This window comes from Cyanistes caeruleus, chromosome 3 (assembly GCF_971803275.1).
Source record: "Cyanistes caeruleus chromosome 3, bCyaCae1.hap1.1, whole genome shotgun sequence".
NCBI classification, from domain to species: Eukaryota; Metazoa; Chordata; class Aves; order Passeriformes; family Paridae; genus Cyanistes; species Cyanistes caeruleus.
In genome coordinates, this window is record NC_141703.1 from 85,921,602 (window position 1) to 85,949,262 (window position 27,661).

At 48.0% G+C, this 27,661-nt stretch overlaps 2 protein-coding genes across 11 annotated transcripts; one reads left to right on the forward strand and one right to left on the reverse strand.

Annotated features, from left to right (window-relative positions):
* The first annotated feature begins 3,150 nt into the window (after positions 1-3,150).
* On the forward strand, positions 3,151-8,722 carry M6PR (mannose-6-phosphate receptor, cation dependent). The gene is made up of 7 exons (XM_086882413.1): positions 3,151-3,300; positions 4,724-4,894; positions 5,066-5,238; positions 5,329-5,438; positions 5,639-5,769; positions 6,317-6,443; positions 6,977-8,722. The coding sequence occupies exons 1-7, from the start codon at positions 3,236-3,238 to the stop codon at positions 7,097-7,099; spliced, it is 900 nt and encodes a 299-aa protein (XP_086738539.1). The 5' UTR covers positions 3,151-3,235; the 3' UTR covers positions 7,100-8,722.
* A 358-nt stretch (positions 8,723-9,080) lies between these two features.
* On the reverse strand, positions 9,081-27,465 carry PHC1 (polyhomeotic homolog 1). Of its 10 annotated transcripts, none has more exons than XR_015284902.1 (17): positions 27,314-27,445; positions 23,165-23,326; positions 22,457-22,567; positions 21,196-21,273; positions 20,671-20,712; positions 20,313-20,462; positions 19,215-19,370; positions 17,784-18,282; positions 16,694-17,466; positions 14,917-15,064; positions 14,616-14,824; positions 13,905-14,019; positions 13,209-13,317; positions 12,619-12,721; positions 12,372-12,522; positions 11,604-11,835; positions 9,081-11,283 (listed from the first exon to the last, which is right to left on the reverse strand). XR_015284902.1 is itself a non-coding variant. In XM_086882404.1 (16 exons), exons 2-16 carry the CDS (start codon positions 23,276-23,278, stop codon positions 11,129-11,131), a joined length of 3,042 nt encoding a protein of 1,013 aa, XP_086738530.1. In that variant the 5' UTR covers positions 23,279-23,326; positions 27,314-27,465; the 3' UTR covers positions 9,081-11,128. The 10 variants fall into 10 exon arrangements, 8 of the variants coding, with proteins under 8 accessions (XP_086738530.1, XP_086738531.1, XP_086738529.1 ...); XR_015284901.1 differs by lacking the exon at positions 27,314-27,445 and adding an exon at positions 26,990-27,082; XM_086882404.1 differs by lacking the exon at positions 12,619-12,721 and having other exon boundaries at positions 27,314-27,465.
* Positions 27,466-27,661: the final 196 nt, after the last annotated feature.

Here is a 27,661-nt window from a genome sequence, read left to right on the forward strand (position 1 = left end):
AGCAATGGCTACGACAAACTGGCAGCCCAACTGCTGTCAAACAGGTAGTAGAGGTGGACAGCACAGGTTCAAAAAGCAAGCCTTGTGAGCTTTGGAAAATTCCACTTTGGACTGAGAACTCTGTCTACACCCAATACCAGTGTGACTGTGCTTGAGACAGAAGGCAGGCACTGAGAGCTGGCATTCCTCAAGTCTCTCCAAGTCAACATCTCAACAGCATCAGTACAAGGGAGACAGGGGCGTACTGGGGAGAATCTACCAAAGGGGCACAAAGAGGATAAGGGGACCAGACCTTCTGTCCTGGGAGGAAAGACTGAGAGGTCTGGGACTGTTTGGCCTGGAGAAAAGACTTCTTGGTTAGAATCCAATTAATGTATATAAATACCTGAAGGGAGGGTACAAGAAGAGTCAAACTCTTCCCACCCACTGATGGGACAAGAGGCCATGGGTACAAATTGAAAGCCAGAAGTTGTTGCCTCTGAACATCAGGAAATACTTTTTTACTGTGAGGGTGACTGAAAACTGACAGAGGTTGGCCAGAGAGGTCATGTGTCCCTCAGTGGAGAGTGGCCTGGACAGAGTCCTGGGCTGTAGATGGACCAGGTTGTAGGTGGCATGAGTTGAGCAGGGGGTTGGACCAGATGACCTTGAAAGGTTCCTTCCCAACTCAACCATTTAGTGATTCTGTGGTCAGCAACAACAGGAAAGGCTACTTTTCTTTTGAAGTATTGACCACTGATGAGAAGAGTTCAAGTTGTAGCAGGGGAGGTTTAGATTGGATATTGGCAAAAATTTCTTTACCAAAATGGTTATCAAGCACTGGGACAGGCTGCACAGGGAAGTGGTTGAGTCACCACCCCTGAAAGTTTTTTAAAAAGATGCAGATGTGGAGCTTAGGGACATGGTTTAGTGTTGGGCTTGCCAGTGTCAGGTTAATGGTTTAACTCAATGATCTTCAGGGTCTTTTCCAACCTAAAAAATTCTGTGACTCTATGGTGAGGAGTACTGATGCTTCCAGCACCCTGGGAAATCTCTTAGCTGCACAGTTGGCTGGTTTTTGTTTTAATCTACATTCTGATCCCTTCTGTTTCAGGCTTAGAATGGGGATATTGGTCTAGCTCAGGCTGCACTTTTTCAGCACAGTACACTAATTTCCAATGATTTTTTTGAGCATGCTCAACAAAGGAATTGGGATGATTGCCACCTCCAACAGGGCTGACTGTTCCCCCTTCTGGTGACATATTCTAAATTTGAGAAATTATTGCATGGGAGAACACTTACGTGACACAGAGTGGCCAATTTGTTACAATGCACATGTTGGGGAAGGGATTGGATATTTCTGCAAACTTCTCCACTTGCCTACAAGGGTAGCATATTGCACCCAGAAGATTCCTTCCAGTCTTAGGTAGGGCCTGTGGACAACAAGATAGGGAGTGTGTGCTTGAAAGGAAGGGGAAGGCACAAGACAGCAGAGCAAGACAAGAGGCAGAAACTCTCTCCTAAATGCTTCAAATGAATAATAAGAGAAATCTAAAGAGAGAGAATTTGCTATACTCACAAGGGAGAGTTTAGCTGGGAATACAATCTGTGTAGTTGGAAAGTAACTAACAGGATTCAGACACAGCTTAAGTGTCCAGATCTGATTTTGTTCCTACTCTGTGTTTCTTTGGTAAATTCTCCCAGTATGTCCATGTTCTGTCATACTTCGGAATAAAGGTGTCTCTCCTGCCAGTTTTGTCACTTTTTAAGTGCCCAGGCTGCCTGCTGGCCCAGAGTGACCACAAAGACACCACTATTTGTGAAGAACTGGAGAAGTGAAAGCTGGTGGGAAAGAATTAAGAGCTCTGTTTTAATGTGATTTGCCTTTTTTGGTTTTGTTTTTTTTTAAATATCAGCAGTAAGTTGAGTTCTTTGGATAGGAAGTAGAGGGAGAGATCACACTGTAGAAGGTGTGAGGGCAACTCCCAGTTATTATCTAAGTGTGAGTAAATAAACCTGACTTCTGTGGCTGTGGAGTCACAGCAGGACTAAACAGATCAGTTTTCCAGGAGCCAGCAGCACATCTTCCCCAGTTCTTCACTACTGAAGCAGCGTACCATGGGGAAACCTCCCAAATTTCTCTCAAACAAGTACCTTTTCCAGCATGCTGGTGCATTCACTAAATGCAGCATTTCTTTCTTAACTACAGGATGCAAAAGCCTCAGAACTCTGGCAAAGAACATCTGTCCTTTCCAGTAATAGACTCCTGGAAAGTGGATGTGCTCTGGCCGCACACCAAAAGGAGAGAGATGTCCTCTGAACAGGCCAGTCTCGTATCTCACATTTATAGCTTTATTAATGACATCCAGGATGCTCAAGCACACTAAACTTGTGTACCGGACCTGGAAATCCTCTTCAGCGGTAAAGCCTACAGGAGTTGGGGGAGGTCCTTCATCCCAAAGTCTAACAACAAAACATGGAAGGAGTCCACCAGAGACACGAAGTGGGGACAAAATCAGAAGGATCAAGGCTACAGAGCAGGTTTGTGAAGTGGTCGCGACCCCTTGCTCATACAAGTCACTCCGGAGGCAGCTGGTGGGGATGGCAAATCCCAGCGACAGAGGGACTGCTACCGCCTCCGGCAGCGGGAGCACGGGAAGGGTGATGCCGGGAAGCCTTTCATTCCTGCTGATGCGACCACTGCCTGCGGCTGCTCCTGTGCTGCGGGCCACAGGAGAGGAGAGAGAGCGCGACTTCAGCGAGGGACAGGCAGAGAGCACTTGGGTGAGTTGATTTGCAGCCGGCAGCCCGGCGATCCCCGGTCGGCTCGGGCTGTTCCCCACAGTTTCCCGCCGCCACGGCACTGGAAGTGCGGCCCCCTCAGGCACCGCGCTCGGCGGCAACTCCGCGCCCGGAGGCCTCCGCCTCTCTGCCCGCCCTCGCCGTTCATTGGCAGAAAGGCGAGTGGGGGCGGGGCCTCCGCACCAGACTCATCTCCCATTGGCTGACGGAGAGGAAGTGGGCGCGACCGATGGCGCCCCCGGCCCCGCCCGCCTTTCCCCCGCCGCGCACGATTCGCTCCGAAGCGCTCCTGGGCGGGCGATCCCGGCCGCTCCCGCGCTCCCATTGGCGCCGGCCGCCAGTTCCGCCACGCTCTTCCCGGCTTCCGGCTCGCGGGGCGGGCGAGGAAGCCGGTCGGGACGCGGAGGAGGCTGGTGCCGCCCGTGCCTGTGGTGCCCGGGCCGCCCGGCATGGGATGTGCGTGAGCCGCGGGTCTCTCTTCCCTGTGGGCGGCGGCGCCTGGTCCCGGGGCGGCCGCAGGTGGGTGCGCGGGGCCGGGGAGCTGGGCAGCGGGGCACAGCGAGGCCGCGGGGCGAAGCCGCGCTCCGTCCCGGGCGGGTCTGCGGCAGCGGCCCCAGGGTGGAGAGGCCCGGCCGGGCCGCTCCCAGCGCAGCGCAGCAGGTTCCCGGGAAAAGCCGTGTCTAGGGCCGAGGGCAGGTCCTGATTTTGGCCTCGGGAGAGAGCAGTCACGAGCCCTCGTGTCACGGGCTTCCTCATTTCAGTGACCGCACACTGGAACAGATTGCCCGTGGAGGTGGTGGAGTTTCCCTCACTGGAAATATTCCAGAACCGCCTGGACACAATCCTGTGCCGTGTGCTCTAGGATGACCGTGCTTGGGCAGGGAAGTTGGGCCAAGTGACTCCCTTGGTCACACCCTGTAGTCTCTTCCAGCGTTACATGTTCTGTGATTTCTGAGCTCCTGACCTTCTTTTGGTGCCCCATGGCGAGCAGCTGCGAGCTGTCGCGGTAGACTCTGCGGGGCTGTGGGGAAATCATCAGGTTCAGTCAGACAGGCTCTGTGTCCACCTGCAGCCAGGTGCTTATTTAATGCAGGGTCTGCTTTCCACCAGTGGCTGGAGCTTTACCAGAGTCTGTGGGACAAGAAGCAGAGCAGGATGTGTTGCACTGCTCTGTTTGGCTTGTGCCATCATTGACCATTTCATATGTGATTTTAACATGAAAGCCCAATCTTACAGATTATTGTTATTGTTGTTATTACTGTTATTATCAACTTCATTACTCCCTCGTTGGTTGGATCTTACATAGGATGCCTTGCTTTCCTCTTTCCATGGTGTAAACTGGGAAGGGAAAGAAAGGAAACGAAGAAACTGTTCTGTGAAGTTGCAGTTGAACATTATTAATGTCTTTCAGATTTTGGAGTACTTGGAAAAAGGAGTACTGAAAAGATCATTATAAAGATTAAGGCACTTCAACAAACAGAGCTTGACTAATCACAGTGGCTCTTCCCTGCAAGCTCTTTACATGAGAGCTGTGAAGACGATTGATTAGAGGCCTCATAAATAATTTTCCGCTGACTGGCTTCTCAGTGCAACACCATAACAAACAGTGGATTATGCCTGAAATTTACTCCAGTATTCAGCCCACTGGACTCTGATCTGGCAGCTAATTAATGTGCTCAGCAGAAAAACTTTCTGTGGTCTCAAGGCAAATTCAGAAAAGAGCCCCAAATCGGCCCAGTGAATTGTCTTTGGCTGCACAAGAGATTCGGATTTAGTGTCTCTTGTCAACCGTGTTGTTTCTAGATTTCAACTTCTCCTTTTTGCAGTCAGGACTGAGGAAGTGGCTAATCATTGACTCCATGACCATGAAGTTAGTTTGCAGGGGGCTGAAAGTAATCCTTTGCAAAGTTAATCCTCTGTGTTCTCTGTGGTATGTGTCCAGGATGTCACCACCTTGCCATACCTCTGCCTTGCTGCTGGTCTTTATGGCCCTGGCTGTAGCGGGGGCCGAGCAGTCAGAAGAGAGGAGCTGTGATGTGATTGGTGATGAGAGCAGTGAGTCGCAGATGGAGAGAGCCCTGCTGAAGAAACTGGAGCCCCTGAGCCACATGAGGTACAGCACAACACCCTGCAGGCCTCAGGGCTGCACAGTGAGCCAAGGGGAAGGGAAGGTTTGGGTCAGACTGCAGGATGGACTCCCCCTGTTAGTCCCTGATTGGCAAAAGTGTCCACTGCTCCAAGTGTTCTTTGTAATCCAGTGGGCTGTCTCTTCTGTCCTCTGCAGGTTTAACGTGACTGTGGAAAAAGGCAAAACAGAAAACTACATCTACCATTTCAGGGTGTGCAGGGAGGTCAACAGCACCTCACACGACTTTGGTGGCCTGGTGCAGACAGATAGACAGAACGGAAAAACCACGGTGATAGGAAGAATCAATGAAACCCAGGTCTTCAATGGAAGTACGATTCCACTCAATATACTGCTTACTCAGTGGCTGCCTTTCACCTCCTGATCTGGATTTGTAGCCTGTATTGTTTCTCTCCTGGCAGGTGACTGGATCATGCTGATTTATAAAGGAGGTGATTCATATGGCAGGCACTGCAGTGGTGAGAAGAGGCGAGCTGTGATAATGATTTCATGCAAGCGGGGAGTTACAGCGGTGAGTGACACCTGGGGTGAGAGAGCATCAGGAGGCTGCCAGACCAATGCTTGGTTGTGGGCAGAAGGGTTTTGAGGGGACAGTGAGCTGGCCTCCAGTGTCTGGTGCCCAGCTGCACCAAGAGTGATAAAACTGTCTCCTGGTGGAGTTCAGTGTTTGTGAGCATGTTTTCACATGACTTTACTTTTCCCAAATTGCAGAGTTCATTCAGCATTATTTCTGAAGAGCGGGAAAAGGAGCAGGAGTGTTTCTACCTCTTTGAAATGGACAGCAGTGTGGCTTGTCCAGCTGAGAATTCCCACCTCAGCGTTGGCTCCATTCTACTGATCACGTGAGTCATTTGAAGAGCTGTTTGTGCCTGAGTCATAATCTCCACTGTTATTTTGAAACGTAGCAAATGCTATAGTAAGACTAAATTACTGCAGTATACTTTCCCACAGACACCGTTAGATGCTACTATGCCTCTGAGCTTTTTGGACAAAAGCTCTTGCACGAGGCACGATGCAGGGCTGGTCTGTTCCCAGTAAACATTTTCCTTCATAGCTTACAGACAAGTGCGCCGAAGCATGGGAGACTTGACTTCCTAAATTGTATGATGGCTCTTTGCCAGAGCTGGGAATTCAGACCAGGAGTCTTGACTCGTTTTCTGTGCTTGTGCTTAGAGGCACTACTTCACATAATGCTGCTAAAAGATTTATACAAGCAGATTGATAACTTGGGGACCTTTTATGGTCTGGTTTCTGTTTATAGCTCTATTCTTGAATGGTGCTAGCATTATTCCAATGCTAATGTGAGGCAGGTAGCTGGCTTAGAAGAGATTTTTCTGTAGGATTTCCTCAGCTTTGATTTTCCTTTTTTTTTTTAATTCTTCCTTTTAGGTTTGTGTCACTGATTGCAGTATACATTATTGGTGGCTTCCTCTACCAGCGCCTCATTGTGGGAGCAAAGGGCATGGAGCAGATTCCTCACTTTGCCTTCTGGCAAGATTTGGGCAATTTGGTGGCGGTGAGTAAAAATTCTTATGTATTCTCAGCCTGGCCCATGTTAGGAGAAAATGGCATTGGTTCCGTGTTTTGGGTAGACCTACCATCAGGGTGGAGTACCTTGAAGCAGAAGAAGAGGGTATCTGTTTCCTGAGTATGCCATTTTTTAATCCTTGCTGAGATTAATTACCCACCTCTGTCCTGCTTCATAATAAACTAGAACATGTGCTCCTCAGGAGTTAACACTTTTCAGGTAGAAATGTTCACCTGGGGACTGTGAAATGCTTATTTTGGACTTGGTGAGATCTTTCCTTGGTCATGGTGGGCAGTGCTATTTATCCTTCATACTTGCCTTGGCCTGATGTTGCTGCATAACTGTCCAGAGCTTTTAAGACTGAGTAGGATGTTTTTATGTCAAATTTTGGGGAGCTGTTTCAGGTAGCACAAGGATAGGCATAATCTCTTAGCCAAAGAGAAATGGCAGGAGCTGCTTTGGTTTGGATGCTGAGTCAACTGCAAACAGTCTGATGCTGGTGCTGTGTCCTGTGCTCGTAGGATGGCTGTGACTTTGTGTGCCGATCCAAGCCCCGGAACGCGCCAGCCGCGTACCGCGGCGTGGGGGATGACCAGCTGGGAGAGGAGTCAGAAGAACGGGATGACCACTTGCTGCCCATGTGATAGGCTTTCCACACCAAGATCTTTTCTCCCCATCTCCCCAGTGCTTGTTTAGCCAGGTGCCTCCCAGCCAGTTCTCCTTCTCTCACTTCTGATTTTCTTTACATTGTTTGCTTCTGCTGTCTCCAGTGTGTCAAGTCCCATGGATGCCTCTGGATGTGAACAGCACTGGTTCCTAATGGCATGTCTTATAAATACAATGCTGGCTTAGGTTTTAAAACTGCAGCAGAGCTCGGGGGAGAAGAATTGACAGTTGAGCAGAAAACAGCAATATGAGTGTTCAGCACTGAGCAGGAATGGGAGGTAAATCGCTAAGAGGAAAAAAGAGGCATGGATGGGTGCAGAACGGAAAAAAAGCTATGGGTTAAAACAGCTGACACTGTAAAAGGGATATTTTGTGTCTTTTTAATTTTTTCCCTAGGGTTTACAGGATCTGTAAGACACTGGAATTACTTTTCTTTGAATGCATCTTCAGCTTTTCTAGCTTCTGCATTTCTTTCTTTATGTTATATAGCGTAACTGGCACAGAGTGCTCTATGCCAGACTCTGGGGGTGAAGAGGCATTAGCACCTCTGCAGTCTTTCGTTTCCCTAATGGCAGAGTGGTGTGTACTTCTCAAGTACAGCTTCTCAGTTTCCTTCAACAGCTGTAAAGGGATGCATGCCATCCTCTCAGACTGGAGAGAGGTACTGCTAAAAAAACATAGGAGTTAAATGGAGTCACATGACTTCAGTCAAAATATTGACTCAGTCTTCTCAATCAGTGAGAAGCAAAAGGAAAAGATGTGCTGCTAAGGAAAAGGAACATTTGCTTAAACTGAAAGCGACATCAAGACAAAATGAGACAGGTAGCTGTCACTTGAGTTCTGACATAACCTTCCTGAAGTGACTGCCCACACACCTCAGTCACTGTCAGTTATTGTGATTTCATGTTCCCCAGAAGTTCCTTGTTTTGGAGAGGGTTTTCCTACAAAGCCGTCAGAATTTATTTTTGTATCAAATGAACCATGGAAGCCCGGGCTAAGAATGTTAACACACTGAGAACTGCATAAGGGACTCTTATATGGCCAGCTTTCATAAATCACTGTCCCCTTAAGCACGGTGCAAGCCAGTCTTAAGACACTTGCCCTGTGCAGATGGTACTTAACATACTGCCACTGGCTGGGAGTGAGAAAGACCTCTTTGGGCCCTGGTGAAAAGCAGGTACAGTTGAGCTGCAGACTTAACAGGAACCTTCAGGAACTTTGCACCTCGATTCTGAATTGCTTTTTATTTGAGAGGTTAGACTCTGAGCAATCCCATTCTACCCTACTGTAGACTGGCAGAGAACTGCCCTCAGTCCGGGGGGCACAGACTGTGAATAACTATTATGTTAACAGCAGAGTACAGACAAGGTTCATGTATTTTTAAGACATTGAGAGAAAAGGGGTGGCCCTGCTTTCTTTCTGGGTTTGGAGTGGGCAAGCAATTCCTGCTTTCTTTGACTTTTGTTACAGTCTCAATCTTTCTCGTAACATGGGAAAAATAGGAAGTCAGTAAAGTCTGTTACTGTTTTCATGGTGGTGTCCAAGGTAATTTTTTTTGTACAAAACACAACTTTCAAAAATAAAGTGACCAAAAAACCTGGTGAAGTGTGCTGATGTAGGAAGAGCTTGCTTTGGTGCCAGAGCATCTTTCTCACCCAAAAGTAAAGGGTCCTTAGTGTGTGGTGCCTTGTGCCTGAACCCATACCAGTAATGGAACATGTTTTTTGTTTTAGTTCATGCCTTTTGCTGCCACCTTGTTTTACTCCAGGTCCTCTCCGGCCTACAAGGGAAGGCTATCCACATCTTTCAAAACTGAAACTGTAGAGGCTTGGGTAGTTATGGATGGATGGATTATGCTCTATTTTTCTACAGCAACGGCAGTCAAAAATTACTTAGTGATAAAGTTTGTACTTTCCAAACACTAGAGGTGAGGGTTAAAAAGCAGCCAGACCTGCAAAGCCTGATTAAGCATTTTTTTATTAAGAACATTGAACATGAAATGAAGAAGTGAAGCCTTCCCATTTGACTGAAATAAAATCCAGTCCTCAGGAGTAGCTGGTAACAGTGGCAGGCTTACCTGCCTGCCTACCCTGCCAAGGGTCAAACTAAACAGGAGTTTTATCACACCCAGCCCACTAAGGATAAAATGGTTTAAGGGCAGCCTTCCTCTGCTCACTGCTGATTCTAACCTCCCCCTCCCTTGTCCCCAGATTACATCAGACCAAACTCTACCAGGGTGCAAGCAAGCATGGGCAGCTTCCTTTGGGCCTATTTGCATTCACAAGGCCTCAGAAGTCTTCTCACATGAACAGGGACATCACAGAAGTGAGATTCAGCAGCACAGTTAAGACTAGGAAGCTGCTGCCACATTTTATCCATCTACTAAACATTTTCCTTCCTCTTTTTCTAACAGGGGTCAAGAAAGAGCCCATTTCAAAGATCTCTAATGTTTTCCTACCTATGCTATTAGGCTTTCTCCCATGCTATTACAGCTTTCCTGCAACAGTAGGTGCTTAACACACAGAGAACAGTCTTATGTTTCACTCAAATAGTCATGTGAAACTTCTGAAAACAGAAAAGCTGAGATACATGGTTTATAACACCATCTTGCTTTCAGGTATTTGGCTCTAGAGGGCACTTACCTCTTCACAGTTTGTGCAATTCCTTCAGGTATTTTGCCTGTTTGAAGCAGAGGTGCTTGTGGAAGAGAATAACTCTGCCCAGGTTTTCACCTTTGGCAATTTGGCTACAAAACTGCAGAATACCACATTTGGTTCTTAAAAAAATAAAAAATAAAAAATCATAGAACCCCATACCAAACCTGGAGGGGCTGAGTAGGAGAAAAATCAGCCTAAAACATAAATTCTACCCTTCAGAAATGAGAAGTCACATTAAAAGATTAGTATTCAGTTCTTATAGGGTGTGTGTTTGGTATTTTGTAACTGAGAAATATTTGTTTTACAACAAACAAACAACCAAAAAAAGCAATAAAAAGGTCTGAGGCAAGCAGTACAATCCTGCCAGCCTAAATTTTGTCCCGTAAGCTCTCCTGAGGATAATGAAGACAGACACAAAAAGAAAAAGAGTACAAACTGGTAAGAAAACACACAAAACAAAACCCCAGCCCATTTCATGAAGAGCCTTGGTGCTTCTGGAGACTGCTTTGGATCTGTAAATTATGCTCTAGCACAATGGGAAGACAAACCTAGTGCTGCAAGATTCCCTAATGTAAAACAATCCCCTCCCCTTTGAGTTTCCCATCACTTTGTCATAAGTACTCAGGAAAAATCCTCTGACTGGTTCTGAGAGGAGCACCTGGAGTGAATAGCTGCCATAACACTTTAGCTTTACTGTCTCCTGTAGACATGCAGAGTGAAGACAAGACAGCTCCTATTGCCACAGGCCTTCAAGTTTGGTATGCATGCTGGAATGGCTATTAAACCCAGTTCATGAGCAGCCTAGGTATCTTTAAACGTGGAAAAGCAGCAGCCCCTTTTGCTCAAGTTCTCGTTTGTCACCTCTGTCACTTGCAATTTCCTAGTTCTCCTTGATAAAAGCTCCAAGCACAGGTGGTCCCAATGTCCATGTGGGGCCAGCTCTTCCTATGCCTTGAATTCTGGCAATGATATTCAAAGCTAAGATCTAGCAGACCTGCTGTGGCAAAAAAGGTTGAGGGCAGTTCCCTTTCAGCAGTCTTTTAAGACAGAAAGAGATCCCCTTAACATCTTTGTGTGGTGTATTCAGGGGAGGCATATTCAAAATCAGGAAGAAGGAAAGTTGTTTAAAGGCCCCAGGTGGCAGTTTTCCTCAACCTTGTAGCACCATTAAGAGACCAAGAGATGGGCTTGTGCATGGCAGTTTCAATCAGTTAAATTCCTTCTCATTCTTCTTGAACGCAAGACCACAGTGGACTGTCCCATTCTTCCCCCCCAACCCTAGCAGGATGCTCCAAATCTGGCAGCTGCCCTGGGGTCAGAGCAAAAGTGAGACCTCTGGCTTCAGAGTGCTTAGGTCTCCTTGAGGACATTGATCTTGGCACAGATCTTGAGAGCTGGTCCCAGCTTGATGTTCATGGCACTCATGAGATGTTCTTCCTTCAGAAGCAACAGGGCCTGACCATCAATTTCCTGTGACCGAAATTCCTCAGCAATTTCCTGGCACCCTGTGAAGCAAACAAAAAAAGCAGTGAGAAAGATGTGTGCATTGGGCACTCCCCTCATTCCTACTCTGCAGCTCTGGCAGGTACAGAAAAACAAGCTAGGAAACTAACCAACCCCTTTCCTTTTCCCCCCTCTAGTCCACAGTCTCCTTAAGCACACAGGCTATTTGAGAAATAAATCTTGAGAATTCCTCTCTACGATCTACTCCAGTTCAGAAACATGTTCAAGAGCAGTAGGCACCAGTGACACCATTTTCTTTCCAGAAAGAGAGCCCAATCTCCCCATGCTACTGGATCACAGGAGTGCAGGAGAGGATCTTCACCTTGCAATGATGCAATGAACTCGTACACTTCCTCCACACTCCAACGACTAGGATTGCTGGACAGGAAGACTGGGTTGATGCCATGTAGATCTGGGGTAGGGGGGGCCATATTAGAGTTTGCCAGGTCCCTCTCTCCATGACTGGCCCTAACTGACAGGGGTCCTGGAGATGTTGGGGATAAAGCTTCATCATAGCTGGAGTTATCAGAGCCTCGACTTGAGTCTTCCTGGCCCTACAAACCCACAGGAAAGAAAGAAAAAAAAAAGAAAAGGGGTTTTGTAAGAAATTTACAATTACAAGTTGCAAAACAAGACATTGGGAACAGCAGAAGTTGTCCCAACAGTCTGGAACAACTCTCTCAGGCTGTTGGTCCACGGGCAGCTGACACAAGAGCTCCCTCTCCCTCACATCAGAACTGAGGCTCGTTCAATTCTTCTATAGCCCAATTCAAGTCATTCATGGGAAAAACTGCTGATCAAATGGGAAAAGGGGATTGTTTTCTGCCAAGGCTGTCAGTTGATCTCACTCACTGAGACCTTCAAGATGCACAGAGAAATGAACACAGAGTGCACAGAACAAGTACAAACATGAATACACTTCCTGCAGTCCAAGAGGGATTTGAACAGCTCCCTGTACCTCGTGTAACAAGTGTGTCAGTGTGCCCTTGGCACATCCTGCACGACTGCATCCACTGTGGTACCACCAAAGTGGTACAGCAAGCAGGGACAAAGTCTACACAGACCTGCCTTGACAGGTTTGTGTCCTTACCCTGTGACGCTTGCCCTGGATCTTTGTTCGAGCGATTTCAGAGCTGCTGCGCCGTGGTCCCCGCCGGCGCACGCGGGCATAGTTGGCTTCCTGGAATTCCTTCATCTTCTTTCTCTGCAGCCGAAACTGATGGCTGCAGCTGACATTGTACCTCAGGTAAGAAGAAACAGAGCAGCAGTTAGAAAGCAGCAACTATCTAAACCTACTACTTCTCCTTGTTCTAGATGGGGATAAGACTCCTCTTTACCATCAAGTCCTGTTCCTCCTCCTTCTAAGACGTCCCCTTGGAAGGAACCAGTCCAGACTTCTGACACAAGCAATATTTAGACACCAGAGTCTTGATCTAACATCTGAAAGGTCAACTAAGTCATTCCCCTAAGGGAAAAAAGACCCATAACAAGCACTCTGCTATCAACAGGAGGCAGCAAGGGCTAATCTAACTTCTCCCCAGTTTTTTTCCCCAGTGCTCCCTTGTGTCTTTGTCTAGTACCAATGCATCAGATGCATTTATTTAGTCACCAGTATGCATTTATTTAGTCAGTCAAATGCACATTTCTCTGAAGAGAGGTTCTTTATAGCCCCAGAATTTCCCCCTTCCCACTTCATTTTCTGAGCAAGCCAGAAATCCTGTTTATACTCGGCATCACATCCACCTCTCCAGACCTAGAAACATTTACAAATCGTTTATAGTGCTGAAGGATCGCTGTGGCCAGTACATGCCACAGAAGGAGGATTAGATGTACTGAAAGGTGGTACACTACTTGGAGAAGGGGCACATGCTCAGTTCCAGCAAATATGTAGTCAGAGATAAGGAATATTACATCTTGCTGTTATTACCTTTTAGCACAGGTCATGGAACAAAACCTCTTGGAGCCACGGAACTGGCTTGCTGGGGCATACTTCCCACAATATTCACACTTCAACAAGTTTGCCTTCTTGTCAAGCTCTAGTGAGATACAGAGATACACACCAGTTGGTGATCTGAAGCACATCACACACCCAATGATTCCCCATTCCACTGCTCATCTTCTGAGCAGACAGATTCCAAGCACTATTTTCTACTGAATCTAATAAGTAGGTAGCTTGGGGAAACAACTGGAAAAGAGAAACACAAGCTCCACTTAATTAGGACCCTAGGATATCGAACAGAGCATTTTTTTTTTCTCCTGGTCAGTACCACTTCATGAAACAAGCAAAAAATAGCATATTCCTCACATCCTACAAGGCTGTGAAAGTGCATCACTGCACTCTCTGCTCTGTCCACACATCCTTCACAGCCTAACAGTCATTAAAGACAGGTACAGTTCAGAATCTCCTGCTTAGTAATGACACAGGATGTGTTAGATCTTATTTACAACAACAACAAAAAGCATTGTTAATCTTTTGGCACTCAAAAAAAAAAAATCTTAGTTCCATAGCTCAAGTCTCTAAGGAGCTGACAGGAAGAGATACAAGTCCATAATGCATTAAGTTAGTAATACAGAACAGAAACTTTCAGTAACACTAGCTAGTCCTCCTGGTCCTGAAACTCACCCATGGAAGCACTATCCTCTCCCAGAGAATTGCTGGACAGGTTTTCATTCTGGCCAGAAGGAGCCTCTCCCTGCAGTGGTTTCTCAGATTCTTTCAGCAGCTGAGAACAACCCACCTGGATAGGGAGAGAATGAGTTGACCAACCAGTAAAGGATTCCCTGTGTCCACCACCCTCTGCCAAGGTATATGTACCTCAAAATTCAACTCAGAAGAATCTCTCTGCCTAATAGGGAAGGAGAGATGCTAAAAAAAGTCATTCCTGCTTCCTGACTCAAAGGCTTGGTTGTTCATTTAAAGATCCCCAAGCACTATCTGCCTTGAATAACATCCAGTTCCATGTAACTCCATTTCCCATTATTTATTATTTCCATTATTTACTTCAACTTCACTGCTGCCTGCTCAAAACACATCTTTCCCTCATACAGAGGACAGCCTCCTTACAATTCCTGCGTTAATTATTGTTTTGGTGACTACTGGAGTAAGCAGTTGCTGCAACACTTGTTTTACTCCCTCAAATCCCTTCTCTTTAATGACAACTCTTAATGCCTTGCTTCATTCACGACACCTCCCTTCCCTTCCTCTTTACTGTCTGTGTCTCAGGCTAAAAATGCTGAATTGGAATATGGGGAAAGATACTCCTACGCAAAGATGGAAGCCCAACACCCTCCCAAGAAAGTGCTACACCTCCTTCCCCCAGAAAAAAATCCCTACTGGAAAGGGCTCTGCTCCCTCCTGGATGACAAAGCCTTCAATGATGTGTGTGAGGATCTGGGGCTTGACGATGGCTTGAGGAGGTTTGGAGTCTCCCATCTGACGTGACCCCAGTGCCAGGTTTGGGGTGGGAGCAGAGGTGGGGGTGGCTGAGGCTCCTTCACTTGATGTGGCATTTGGGGTTGCAATGGCAGCAGTATCAGAGTTATCTGGAAAGTTAACAGCACAGGAGTCAGTTACCTTTGCTCCACCTACTTCAGGTCAGTAGCACACACAAGCAGAGCTCTCCTTTGTACCTCACCTCCAAGGCCACTCTTCTCCTCCATGTTTTTGGGGCTGTCTGTTACAGGAGAGGACCTGGCAGGCAGGAGTGTGGTGACACTGGGTGGCTCCTCCTTCTCCTCCTCTGACTCTGCCTTGCGCTTTACTGCCAAGGTCTGAGATTTGCCCTGCATGAATAAAGAGGAACACGTAAGCAGATAGAAAAGCTCCAAAGCAAAGAACAAGCCAGATCAAAAAAAAAAAAACAAAAAAAACCCCAAAAAACCAAAACAAACCACCAAAAAAAAAAAAAGCATCCTGCTCCATCATATTTTATTTCCAGCCTGGTTGTGTCTGGAGATGCCTCTAGCTCCCTCAGTACACACCTCTACTTGGGAGCATTTGCCTAGCAAGGAACAAAACTTGAAAAGACTCACTGCCATGCTACAGACTAGGATCTGGCATCCCAAGTCATGTTGATACACTGGTGTAAGACCAAGACACTGTGTGAACATCAAGGATTATTGCAGAAGAAATGGAATGGCATTCACCCAGCAGTTTCCAAACAGGTTTCTGGATAAATCAGGCCAGTTTCAACGGAGAGTCGAAAGAGTAGGGGACACACACTCACCAGGAGCAGAATTGTCCCTCTGCTCTAAAAATCAAGACAAATCCTGCGACACCCTCCTGAAGAAGCAGACAGAGTTTAGAAAGAGTCTTGGCAACTGGCTAAGGAGTTGTTCAAGGCAAAGTTGGATAAAGCAATCTAGTCTGAAAGGTGCCCCTGCCCATGGCAGGGGTGTTGGAATTATATGATCCTTAAGGCTCTTTTAAACTCCAATTATTTAGGATTCCATGATCTGAGCTAGCAAAGTGCTGTTGTCTCAGGGATTTAGGTAGGACCTAGCTGGAAAATTCACAACAGCACAGACAAGGCCAATGGAATTTGAATTTTCCACAGCATGGCCTGTTGCTAGGGGATCCTCTGAGGCCTAGAGTCAGTGGCTGGTACCACACACCAAGGGATCTGTAACCCAAAAATATCCACACTGGAGCAGTTAATGAAAAATTGCAGCCTGTGGGAAAGACACATAATGGAGAAGTACTTTATGAGGGACTGTATCCCATGGGAGGGATTCCCCCATGCTAAAGCAAGGGAAAACCATGAGGGAGAGACAAAACCTTATGAGCTGACCACAAATTCCATTTCTTTTCCTCCTGAACCATTCAGAGGGAAGAGGTAGAAGAGTCAGGAGTAAAGCTGAGCGTGTGAGGAAGGGGGAAGGTGTTTTTTGCATTTGTTCAATTATGCTACACTAAATTGGCAGTGAAATAATTTCTATAAACTGAATCTGTTTTGCCCATGATGGTACTTGGAAAGTGATCTCCACATCCTTATCTCAACCCACAATGTTTTCACTGTATTTTTCTCCTCCTGTCATGTTCTGAAGGGGGAGTGATAAGGCAGCAACTTGGTGGTCATCCAGCAGCCAGCCAAGGTCAACCAAACCCAACTGTTAAATGGGATACTCGGTAGGGGTTGTGGACACCCACCCCCATCTGGGGCAGGCTCCAAGTGTCACCTGTTAACTTCATGCATGCCTTTGGATGATAATGTGGAAGAGAAATGCTTGTAATCAGTAACCCCAGGGGTTGGATTGGAATTAGTGTTTTGAGGGTAAAAAAGTCTCCACATCCCTTTCCCCAAACCCCTTACCCATCCCATCCCACTGACCTGGGCCTGGACTGCGATTGGTGTCCTAGGAATGAACAAAGAGAATCCATATGCTATTCTCCTTCTCAATGGTATCACTTACTGGCAACTGGACAGACTGCATGTAGAATGCTGCTGGCATCTGAGCCACAACTGGAGAGGAAGCTGGGCTCTTCACCATGTGGGCTGTGCCTTGAACTTGTGCCAAATTCACCCCTGTGGTGAGAGGGGGAGCTTCCTGTGAGGATGCTGGAGCTGAAGATGATGATGGGGAAGCAGCATGGGTTTGGGAAACAGGCTGGACTACAGCTGGCATTCCCCGGGATGTCGGCACTGCTGCAGCAATCTGAGCCAAGCCCAGCGCTTGGGCTTGACCTGAGCCCTGCTGCCGAGTGCCCACCACCTGCACTGGGATGTGTGGAGGAGGCTGCTGTGCTGCTGACATTTTGGCAGGCCCAAGCTGAGGGGGTTTGATGGGGGTGACCAGGGATTTTGACTGAATAGGAACAGGTGACTTGGTGGCTGGCTGGCACGGACTGTCCTGCTGGAGCTGTAAATGCTGTGGCTGGGACTGTAACATAGGTTGCACCACAAGGGTCTGTGCCTGCTGCTGGTTTTGAGGGGGAGCCTGCTGCTGCAGAGGCTGAGCTTGCTGCTGCTGCTGCTGCTGCTGGGTCAGAGATGCTGCTTGCTGCTGCTGCTGCTGCTGTTGAGCCAGCTGCAGATGGGTGGCTGTGTGGAGGAGCTGGGACTGGCGGTGCTGGAACTGCTGCTGGTGATGAATGGCTATCTGCTGCTGGATCACCACCTGCTTCTGCAGATGGATCTGCTGCTGCTGTTGGATCAGTGAGTGTGGCTGGATCTGTGTGTATGTTGCTATAGAAAAACAGAGTAAGAAAAAACAGAGCACAACAGTTAGCAACAGTGCAGCGGGGAACAACAACAAAAATAAGGCAGCCACTGCAATGGTTTGAGACATTCAGCTCCAAAATGACTGACATCTTACTTGCAGAGGACATGAGGGATTAAATCAACTTCTTGTGCTAACAGAAAGGGATAACACCTTGAGACAAGTCTGAGAGGACAGAAGCTGGGAGATGTGTTGGAAAGCCTTTTTATCACCAGGCTTCCAAATGTCATTCTTGTGAAGGCCCAATGATTTTGAAGAGAAAAAGAAACAGAAGAGCACTTACCTGAGCTGATCAGCGTCTGGCTGGGTGCTGGTGTAGCGGTCCTGGTGAGGTTCATGCCCACCGTTTGCTGTCCACCACTGTCTGTGTCACCCTTCTTTGCAGCTGCATTCTCTGTCTCTGTCTGGCTCCCCTGGCTGACAGTCACAGCCTGGGCAGCCGCCACCGGCAATGGCTGAACCACCCCGGTGCCTTTCCTCTGGCAACTGCCAGCGGCACCTGCCGAGGAGCTCTGGCTCAGTCCCATTGAGGGCTGGCTCCCACCACTGGCCACCACAGCCCCAGAGACACCATTGCTGCCCGCTGCTCCCTGGCTCAGGTTGAGGGACTGGCCCGCCCCGCTGGAGGAGGCCTGGGCCACCGCCATGGTCTGGCCCGTGCTGGTGGCCTGCGGTAAGCCCGAGGCTTGGGAGCTTCCTGGCAGGGCTGTCTTCTGAGCAGAGCCTTGGAGCTGGGCGTTAGTGGCAGAGGTCTGCTGGCTCCTCACAGCCAAGTTCTGCACCTAGAGGCACACATACCAAACAGAACCCGTTCGCTTTATACACGGTGCTCACCAGAAGTGTGACAGACTACGCGTAAGCAACACGCGCCGCTGGCATGCAGGCTGAGTCGATGCCTCAAATCTCGTATGAGGAGCTGCTAACACTGCAGGACAAAGCTCAGCACAGCCCTCCCCAGGAGGCACATTATCCTGAACTCTCTTCTGCCTAATCTCTGATGGGAATTAAAAATCTCATGGCACTCTGTGAACAGGATGTGGGGACACCATCTGTCTCCAGGGCATGGGATAGCCTCCAGACCTGCCTGCCATACCCTGGCATTGGCAGGATACAGTTCAACATGGCTCTAGAAGCACTGAGATACCCTTTTTAAAGACTAGTCATTCCTTTTCAATTTTTGTGCCTCCTGTCTGCCCCAGGCCCTCATGTCTACTCATGGCCCACACCCCTTCCAACTTCACTCTGTATTTTAGTGCTGCCATATTTACTTCCGCTCCAAATGCCACATTATCTCCAAAATTTGATCACAGCTGACTTTTCTTCACAAAAATTGCTTCAGACAAGTCTTTGGCATCTTTACAATAATGAACCAACTGGATGAAGGAATGTTACCTCTGGCAAAGACTCTTAATTGCCGAGTGACAGAAAACTGCACATAAAACTCAAGAGTTCTTTTCACACAATCACAACCAAGAAACTGAGGTGGGATTGATCCAGCCTGTGATCACCTCAGAAATTTTAAGCAGAAATTAATCTCATCTCTGGAGGCAAAAAGCAAACGTGAAAACATGGTGACAATATCTCCTGCCTGCACAGGGACATGGGCTGGGGATAAAAAATAGCTCTAATCTGCCACAAGGGGACAACTTGAGACAAAGACCAGAGTGTGGCAGAAGCAGGGGAAAGAGAGGACGCTGGGAGAGGGGTCACTGACCTGGTCTGTGTCTGCGTGGACCCCAGGAGACTGTGTGGGTGGTACCTCCTGCTGGACAGCAGCCACAGCCCCATTGGGCATCAGGATGAGCTGGGAGGCGAGAGGCACATTGCGGCCCAAGGTCCGGTTCACCTGCAACAGGTTCCCCAGCTGTGGCTGTTGAGCATCAGGTGATGTGGAATGAAAGGAACGGAGATAGAAGAGAAAAAGGAAGACAAAAAGACCACAAGGAAACAGATTATAAAGGATTATTATAAAAGATTATACTAGGCTGCAATGTCACACCTTGCAAAAATCACCAACCCTCCCTGCACTGAACATAACCCTCCGAAGGAGGAAACTGGAACAGCTTCCTTATGGAAACAAGCACTCCTCTATCAAACACAGGCCTGGGCTAACTCCCACAGACTGCCCAAGGCTGTATATCCAGAACTGGTTGAACAACAGCGATAATAAACATACATCCAAGATCAGTGCTGCTTGAAATGAAGGGGATTAAAATCTGTATCTGAAGTCAACTGAAAAACAGAAAATATTTTGCAAGTAGGTAACCAAACCCCAGACTAACTCCACAGTCAAGCCTAATGCTTTCTACCTAGCTGCACTTCAAAGCAATTAAAAGGACGACATTTGTTCACACTGATTTATTTGTCTAGGCTTACTTGAATTCTGAGTTACATCTCTGAGCTCAGCAAGCAGTAGAAGAGTAATTTACCATGTATCTGTTCCAGCACTGAACCAGAAGAGCAGCTTTATTCAAGAGTGAGCTACATTCAAGTCTAGGACATATATTTCACATTTACATTCTAGTGAGAAGTACTATGGAGCCTTTAACATCTGTGCAGAGCAGAGACACACACAGCTGTAAACATGCTCACCTGAGCCACACAATACAAAGCTCATCTACCTCATAGGCTGAGCCTGGAATCAAACTTGTGGTTTCAAGGATGAGGGTTTCCCCATGCAATTTTAAAATACACTGCAACATCCTTAAAGCTAGGTTAGTCCATAAGCGTTGGTAATCCCAAGCAGCAAAACTCTGCAGTGGCTGGTAAGCGGGGCTCATGGTCAGGACACATTTTGATGCACATCTCTTACCCGAAGGTACATCTGTGCCTGTGACTGGTTGAGGGGCGGCGAGGTGGTGTTCCCCAGGAGCACAGACTGGGTCAGCGTTGTGGCGCTCGGGGAACTCACGCTCTGGGACCGACTGATCAGCTGAGCAGCTGAGGTGGTGGCAAGGTTGATCTTAGAACAGAAAAAAGCTTCAAATCACATATGAAGAGATGGAGGCCAAGAAATTAGTACAAATATGCTTAGTGGGGTACAGTCAGAACAGACATTTGACACTTTTTCCCTGTATCCCACAGGGGACCAAGAAGAAGAAAGTTCTTGTCTTAGAGGGCTTGTCCTACAGGCTACACAATCTAAATTAGCCAAAGCCCTGGATACTGACCTCATTTGTATGCTGAGCTTGACAATCACTGTTAGCATGCAACTGCAATAAGAGATCCAAAAAAATACATCATTTTCTCCAGTCTCCCAAGTAAAGGAAAAAACCCCACAAAACTTTCTCTACCTCATCTATTCTCTGAGCAAAGCCAAACTCCTCAACACTCACTACAAACCAGATATCCTCTCACTCAACAAATTACTGCTCTGCCTAAGACAAAAGCTGCTCACAACTCCTTACAACTCCTGATCCTTTTCTAATCCATGACAATGTATCCCCAAAGCCTCAGCAAACAGAGATCCATGTCTACCTTTCCAGCTAAGAGGCCTCTCCCACCCAAAAACATTATCTGGTATCCTTAAGCCCCACCAATAACAACAGCATCCCAAATCCTCAAAGTTGTCTGTATCTTGTTCATTCCCAGATTACTAGAAGCTGTGTGCATCCTAAAAGACAAGGAGGAGACAGAAGGAGGCGGGGAGTGGGAGGGAGGCTTCGATATGTGTGTGAGGAAGCAGTTTTACTTACAGAAGCCTGGGTGGTGGTGGTCTGTTGCGAGGTGCTAGTGTTGGGGGAGCTGGCCTGTCTACTGGCTGCAATCGTAGCCTGCAAGAGAGATTGGCAGAGAAATGAGTGCCTGAACAAACTTTTCAATCCAGCCCAATTATTTGACTCTGTCAGAACACCTAGCCCCTTACCCTCAGAGTGTATGCCCTCAAGTCCTTCCACCCATGGGTACAGGCACTACTCTTGCCCAGCTTATCTTATCACACACTGCAACCCTCACCCTGATGCTGAAATCCACTGTTAACACCCAGACGTTCCCTGCAATATTAACAATTTGTTGGGCTAATTAGGCAGTTTAGTAGCAATGCAATGATAGCACTCCAAGTAACAAAATTCAGATTAGAGAGCATATGGTTTGTGGAAGAACATAAATATTGATAGATTTATTTCCCCCTCTCTGATGCCATAGGAATTCCTCTGCATGAGTTTAGTTAGTTTTGTTACTAAGACTTGTGCAAAACTGATGAGAGGATTCTACTTCTTCTATACTGTAAGACTGCAGTCAAGAATTTTGAGAACAATGACATTCTGGAGTAATTGCCAAGGAGTACAGCTACTGAGCTGTCGTTACAGAAACAGAATGTATTCATATCACACATAATCCATTTTGAACTGATGATTAAGTCTAGTAGGTGAGAAAAGTTGATAAAGAAAAAAAAAAGTCACTCAACAATTTTACATCATAAAATATATTGATTTATATTGATCTGTATATGTCTCAATTAGAAACAGCCTCCTAGCTGGACAGGTTTACCCTCCTGCTGGTAAAGAAAACATGGCTACTAAGTTCCAAGACCAAAATTTCAGAGGATGCTGCCTGAAATTTCATGCAAAAACAAGCATTTATTCTCAAAGAATTAACAGCCCACTGCTCCCTTTAATACAGTTTGCAAACACTACTGCATCCACTGCTGATTTAACCACCCATCTTTTATTTAAAGAAGGTGCAGGGGGTAGTCATAGGCCTCTGAAGTTCAAGTTCCTTGATGGGGATGCCAAATTTTATCTTTCCCTGCTCTGTACCCAAAAAAAACCAAATTAATCTTTGCTTCAGGCTTCCAGCTGACTGGCTGTCTGTATTAACTCTAAATGTGTTTAAGGACTCGTAGTCTCATCGGGGATCAGGATGACTCGGTGCACAAGGCCCTGTATAAAAACAGAACCTCTGAATCTTCCTCAGAGAACGATCCAGCTCCTCTCCTTCTGCCTCTTGGCAACTCACCTGCTGGACAGCAGCCAGGCTGTGAAGTTGGGCACTGTTAAACTGCTGCTGGAGCATGAACTGATGGAAGTACTGGGCTGCATTGGGCTGTCTCTGGAGTGCCTGCAGGGCCTAGATAAAGAAGAAAACCCATTGTCAAAAATTGCATGCTGTTGAAATATGATTGAAGAGAGCAATGAAGAAGTAACAGCCATGAAAACATCCCCAGATCACATGAAAAAGCAGGTACCAGATTAGCATGTCCAAATCTGTAGTACAGTTACAAACTTGGTAACACATTGAATCACAAGTGTATTCCAGGACAGTGGGAATCACACTTGCAAGACTTTAATGAGCTTGAGGAATCTGGGGATGTGCATGCTCACACAGGCAGACAAGTATTCCTGTGTAGTTTGTGTATGGAGGGCATAGAGGAAGTGGGATGGCAAACTGATTTTCTCTAGAACAGCAGGCTAAAACCAATCTATTGGATCACAGTACGGATTACATCTAGGAGGTTGGACACCAAAGGAGTAACCTACAAAACATGAAGCCTCAGGCTACAAAGAACTAAACATCAGGCCTAGCATAACAATTTCTAAATATGAAAAAATGCCAGTCCTCTGAGAACGGCCCCACCTTGACACACAGCAAGGCAGAGGAACACAAGAGGGCTCACCACCACCTTCCAGTGATGCAGCGCCATCCCAGAGCGTACCCGTGTCTCACCTGTACTGCCTGTCGCTCATACAGAGACATCTGTGAGATCTGAGGACGGGTGCTTCCTCCAGAACTGGAGCTCCCGCTGGTGGAGTTGGAGTTCTGCTCACTTTCGGTCTCCATGGCGACAGGAACCCAGGAGCTCAGGCTGAGATGGACTCCAGATCTACACTGAAAGAATTGAAAACTAAGTCAGGCTACAGAAAGAGCCAAACTGTATTTCACTACATTACACAGCCTTTGTACTAGAATATCTCAATACCAGGCTCCCTGCACAGCTCTGATACACCACAGAGACCAGGGAAACTAGGATTCGGAAATCACCCAGAAATCATACTCACAGTGTAAATCTTTTAGTACCACCATCAGAAATGTAATGCCTGTATTTTCATATTTTTATTGCCATGTTATAATTGCAAGCTACAGTATCCTGAACTCCTAAAGAGGTAGTGGAGTGAAGGAGCAGCTGCAGCTCACTGAAACAATTCTGGTTACAGACCTGACCACCTCTCCTTTCAAGAGAGACCAGCAAACAAACTGAAGCAAATTGCTCTCTCTTCTTCTGATCATGTGAACTTTCCAGCTACTTGTTGCTCCCAACAGATCTCAACCTGACTATTAGATTAGAAGCTGGTATCTGTGGTGGCAAGTTTCTTTCAGAAGGAACAGAGTCAGAAGCAGAATGGATGAAGTGTTCACTGGCAACACTTGAGAGGCAAAGGCTGCTGAAGAGGTCATGCAAAACCAGGGAGATCTTCCAGCAGCAGAAAGATGAGCTGCAGTGAATTGCAGGACTGAGAAAGGACTGGAGAAGGCTTTCATCAGCCAAGAGGAAGAGAAGTGAGACTGAAGAGAGTTCTTAGCAGAAGAGTAGCACACTGAGATGATCAGGGAGTTTCCTGCAGCAAGAAACATGAGCTACACAGGGAGTAGCAGCAGCAGGAGGGGCTGGAGTCAGAAAAGAGAGCAAAAGTGATTATTCAACAGAATTCCACTGGAAAATAAAAAACAACTTGACTTTTTAAAAGGCTGAGACTCCATGTAAGATTTTTAAAAAATATATTTCTGGTAAGCCTTATCACCAACAGTCTAAGTACCAGCTAGTTCCTCTGTAGAATATCTGAAGCCTCTAAATAAGACCTCTGTAAATGAGCTTCCAGGAGCCAGAGCACCAGCACAGCCCCTTTATCTAGTCATTTTTTTATCCAGAGATTCTGAGCTTTACAGCCTTCACCAAACATTTTCCTGGTGTATAAGCAAACAGACCAGTGCAGCAGAAAAGGAGGTGTAACAATAGTCTCAGCCAGAAAACTTTTTAAATTCTGAAATGGTGTTAAGGACAGCAGATGACTTTAAAGTAGGGCAACAGTATTAACACTGCAGAGGATGGGTGGCTTAATCAGGGAACTGCTGCTTCAAACCTGCTCCTCAAAATCTGGAAAATTCTTTAACTGGCAAGCAGAATGCTGCTGCTCCACTCTGGTCTTCCAAATACATCTTCACCTCTGCCCTCAAGCCCTGCCCAGGCATCTCCCTGCTGATCCAAAACTGGCTTCCTGCACTGCTTCAGCAGTGGCCACCTTCTCCTCAACTGAGACACACTTCCTCCTATAAACAGCTGGTCAATAAACCTACCTAGAATGTAAAAGCTCTTGGAGAAACAACTGCCTTAAAGATCTTCCCCAGAGGGGAAAAAATAAATGAAGCCTGAAAATAAACAAAGAGAAGGGGGACAGAATACAGACTTTTTGAAAGAATGAAACTGTGGTGGATAAATCAAGTACTTTGAGTGGGGATAAAATGCACGTGAAGTGTGCATTTTTACACCAAGTTCTCTAGTAGCCATTAGGAGACAATTTATGTTCTCTTGCCCACCCTCAACTTCCCCATGCAGATCCTCCTCATTCACCTCATTTCTGGAGCTCATTAGATCAACTTTCTAACTGCAGAAAAGGTTAAAACCCTAAAACCCTATTTTCTGCCAGACCACTGAGTTGAATTACCTTACTCGTGATGCCACAAGTGCCCATGAGAGAGGAAAGGATGTAACTAATGTTCACCTTAGCTACAGCAAATACCCTTACCCTGAACAGCTTCACCAGGAGAAACCAGGCTTCTGCCTTGGTGCTCTGCTCCTCGGTGAGCAGCACCACCAATTCCTAAGATTTCCAGCACTTCTGAGAGTTCCATATTGATCTAGATCTTATTAAAATTAGGTCCTAACACAAACAGAATCTTACTGAAACACCTCAGGCATGAGGCATAGAAAAATTCTGGCCTCTGTGTAGGCAGGAGGCCTTTTGGAGATGTGGACAGAGAAGCATATGCTCCCTTTGCAGAAGGGAAGTAAGAATTTAAAGTCACGCACAGCAAGGAGAGCTATCCAGCAAAACCCCTTCCAAACACAAAAATGAAAAGGCACAGCATTTACCCAAGCAAGTTCATCTAAGGATGCAGCTCCATGTTAGTGTAATCCAATCCAAATACAAGCCACTTCTACACAAAATAGGAGAATTAGACCCTCTCCTCCAACTGCATCCTCAAGCACCTTCCTCCTACAAAAAAAACTAGTGATCACTGGCTTACCATATCACTTGACTCAGCTAGCTGCTCAGTGAGATGGATAACCCACTAAAAATTATTAAACCATGAATTTTCCAAACAAACAAACAAACAAAAAAAAAAACAAAAACAAAAAAACAAAAACCCCAACGCACAGTTACAATGTGGCCATTACTGGAAATTAACCTTCGAACAACAGCTAGAACTGCACCCCTAAAAGTCAGACACAGGTGGATACAAAAGCTTTTTAGCACCATGGCAGGAATGACCACACAGCCGAAAGGATGGGAAGGAGAAGGGAGAAGAAGGGAGAAAACTGGCTTAGGCAGCAGTACGAGCACGAGAACATGGGCCACTCCAGAGCCTAATCCACACTCGCTGATCTCAGCACACACCGAGAACACCACAGGTGGCCCATCTACAAGTTCCTGACCTTTCTCAAGCACAAGGGCAGACAAAAGTCAAGGCAAACAATACTCGAATCACTGAGCGCAAGGTAGGAGGTAGAAAAGTTTTACTTGCTCACCCCATCCATTCCCCTCGGGAGATGACTGCTGCCTACAGAACATTTCCAAACTTTCTAAGTGGTTTTATCACTTCATTCTTGAGAAACAAAGTTAGGAAACACATAAGATTTGAGGGTTTACACCACAGGTTTGCGGGAGAAAAATTAGCAGCCAGGACTACAGCATACTCGCTTCTGTTATTGTATGTTCCTACAACAGTTTCGCAGACACACAAGCAGAGGTGTGGGACTGCCGGGACACGCTGACTCTGCTCTGGGATGCTCTGGAAGCAGCAGTGGGTGCACGGCAGGACCCTCGCACCACCTGGTCCCCACCCCTCGGTGCCCAGCCCGCCTTTCCCCGCCGAGCGCCTCGCCCGGCCGGCGGCGGGAGAGAAGGAGGGAGGGAAGGGAGGATGGAAGGAGGGGAGGATGGCAGGGGACAGCGCGGCTGCAGCCACCCCAGGCCGCCGGCAACTCCGGCAGCAAAGTTCATCCGACACGGCGTGCGGGCGCCCTGCCCGCCCGTGCCGTGCCGTGCCGTGCCGTGCCCGCAGCCCCGCCGCGGCGGGAGGCGGGATGCGCCGCAGGATGCCCGAAGCCGGGCGGCGGCTGCCCGGGCGCGGGAGCGGGGCTGCGCGGGGGAGCTGCCCGGGGCCGGGCCGGGCAGACAATGGCTGCTCCGCCGCCGCTGTCAACTTCCATCCCGCGCCGGCCCCGGGGAACTCTCCCCGCCGCGGCCGCCCGCGCCCCGGGCCCCGCCTCACCTGCAGCCGCCGCGGCTCGGCTCTGCTCTGCTCTGCCCCGCTCCGCTGCCCCCCGCCCGCCCGCGGGACCCGCGCTGCCGCCGCCGCACCGGAGCCCCCGCGCCGCCGCCGCCGCCGCGCCCGCCACGCCCCCCGCGCGCGGGCAGCCGGGCCCGGCCGAGCGGGCGGGGCGGGGCGGCAGCTCCGGTGTCGGGGCGGGCGGGGCCGGGGGCGGGACCTGGCGGCGGCTCCGGCGGGGCCGCGGTCTGGCGGGGCGGCCCCGGAGGGGGGCGGGACCCGCGCCCGCTCCGCCCGCCCCTCTCCCCCTATCCCTCTTTTTAATACATTTTTTTCCTTTTTTTGTTTCGCGTTTTCTTTTCGTTGGTTTCTTTTTTTTTTTTTTTTTTTTTTTTTTTTTCCTTTTAAATCTCGGCCTCTGGGGCTCCCCCGGCGCTCCGTCACTTCCTCCCTCGAGGCGCTTCCGGGCACGTGGTGCCTTCCCTGGGCGCCGCTTGCCCGTTGCCCGGGTGACGGGAGCGGGAGGCGGGCGGGACGCGGCCCGGCGGCGGGAGCGGCCCGGCCCCGCTCCTCGCCCGCGGCTGCTTGCTGTGCCCGCGGGGCTCGCACCCAGGCGGCCCGGTGCTGAGGAGAGTCGCGGGCAGGGTCTTCTCCGGCCTGAGCGGGTGTCCCCTC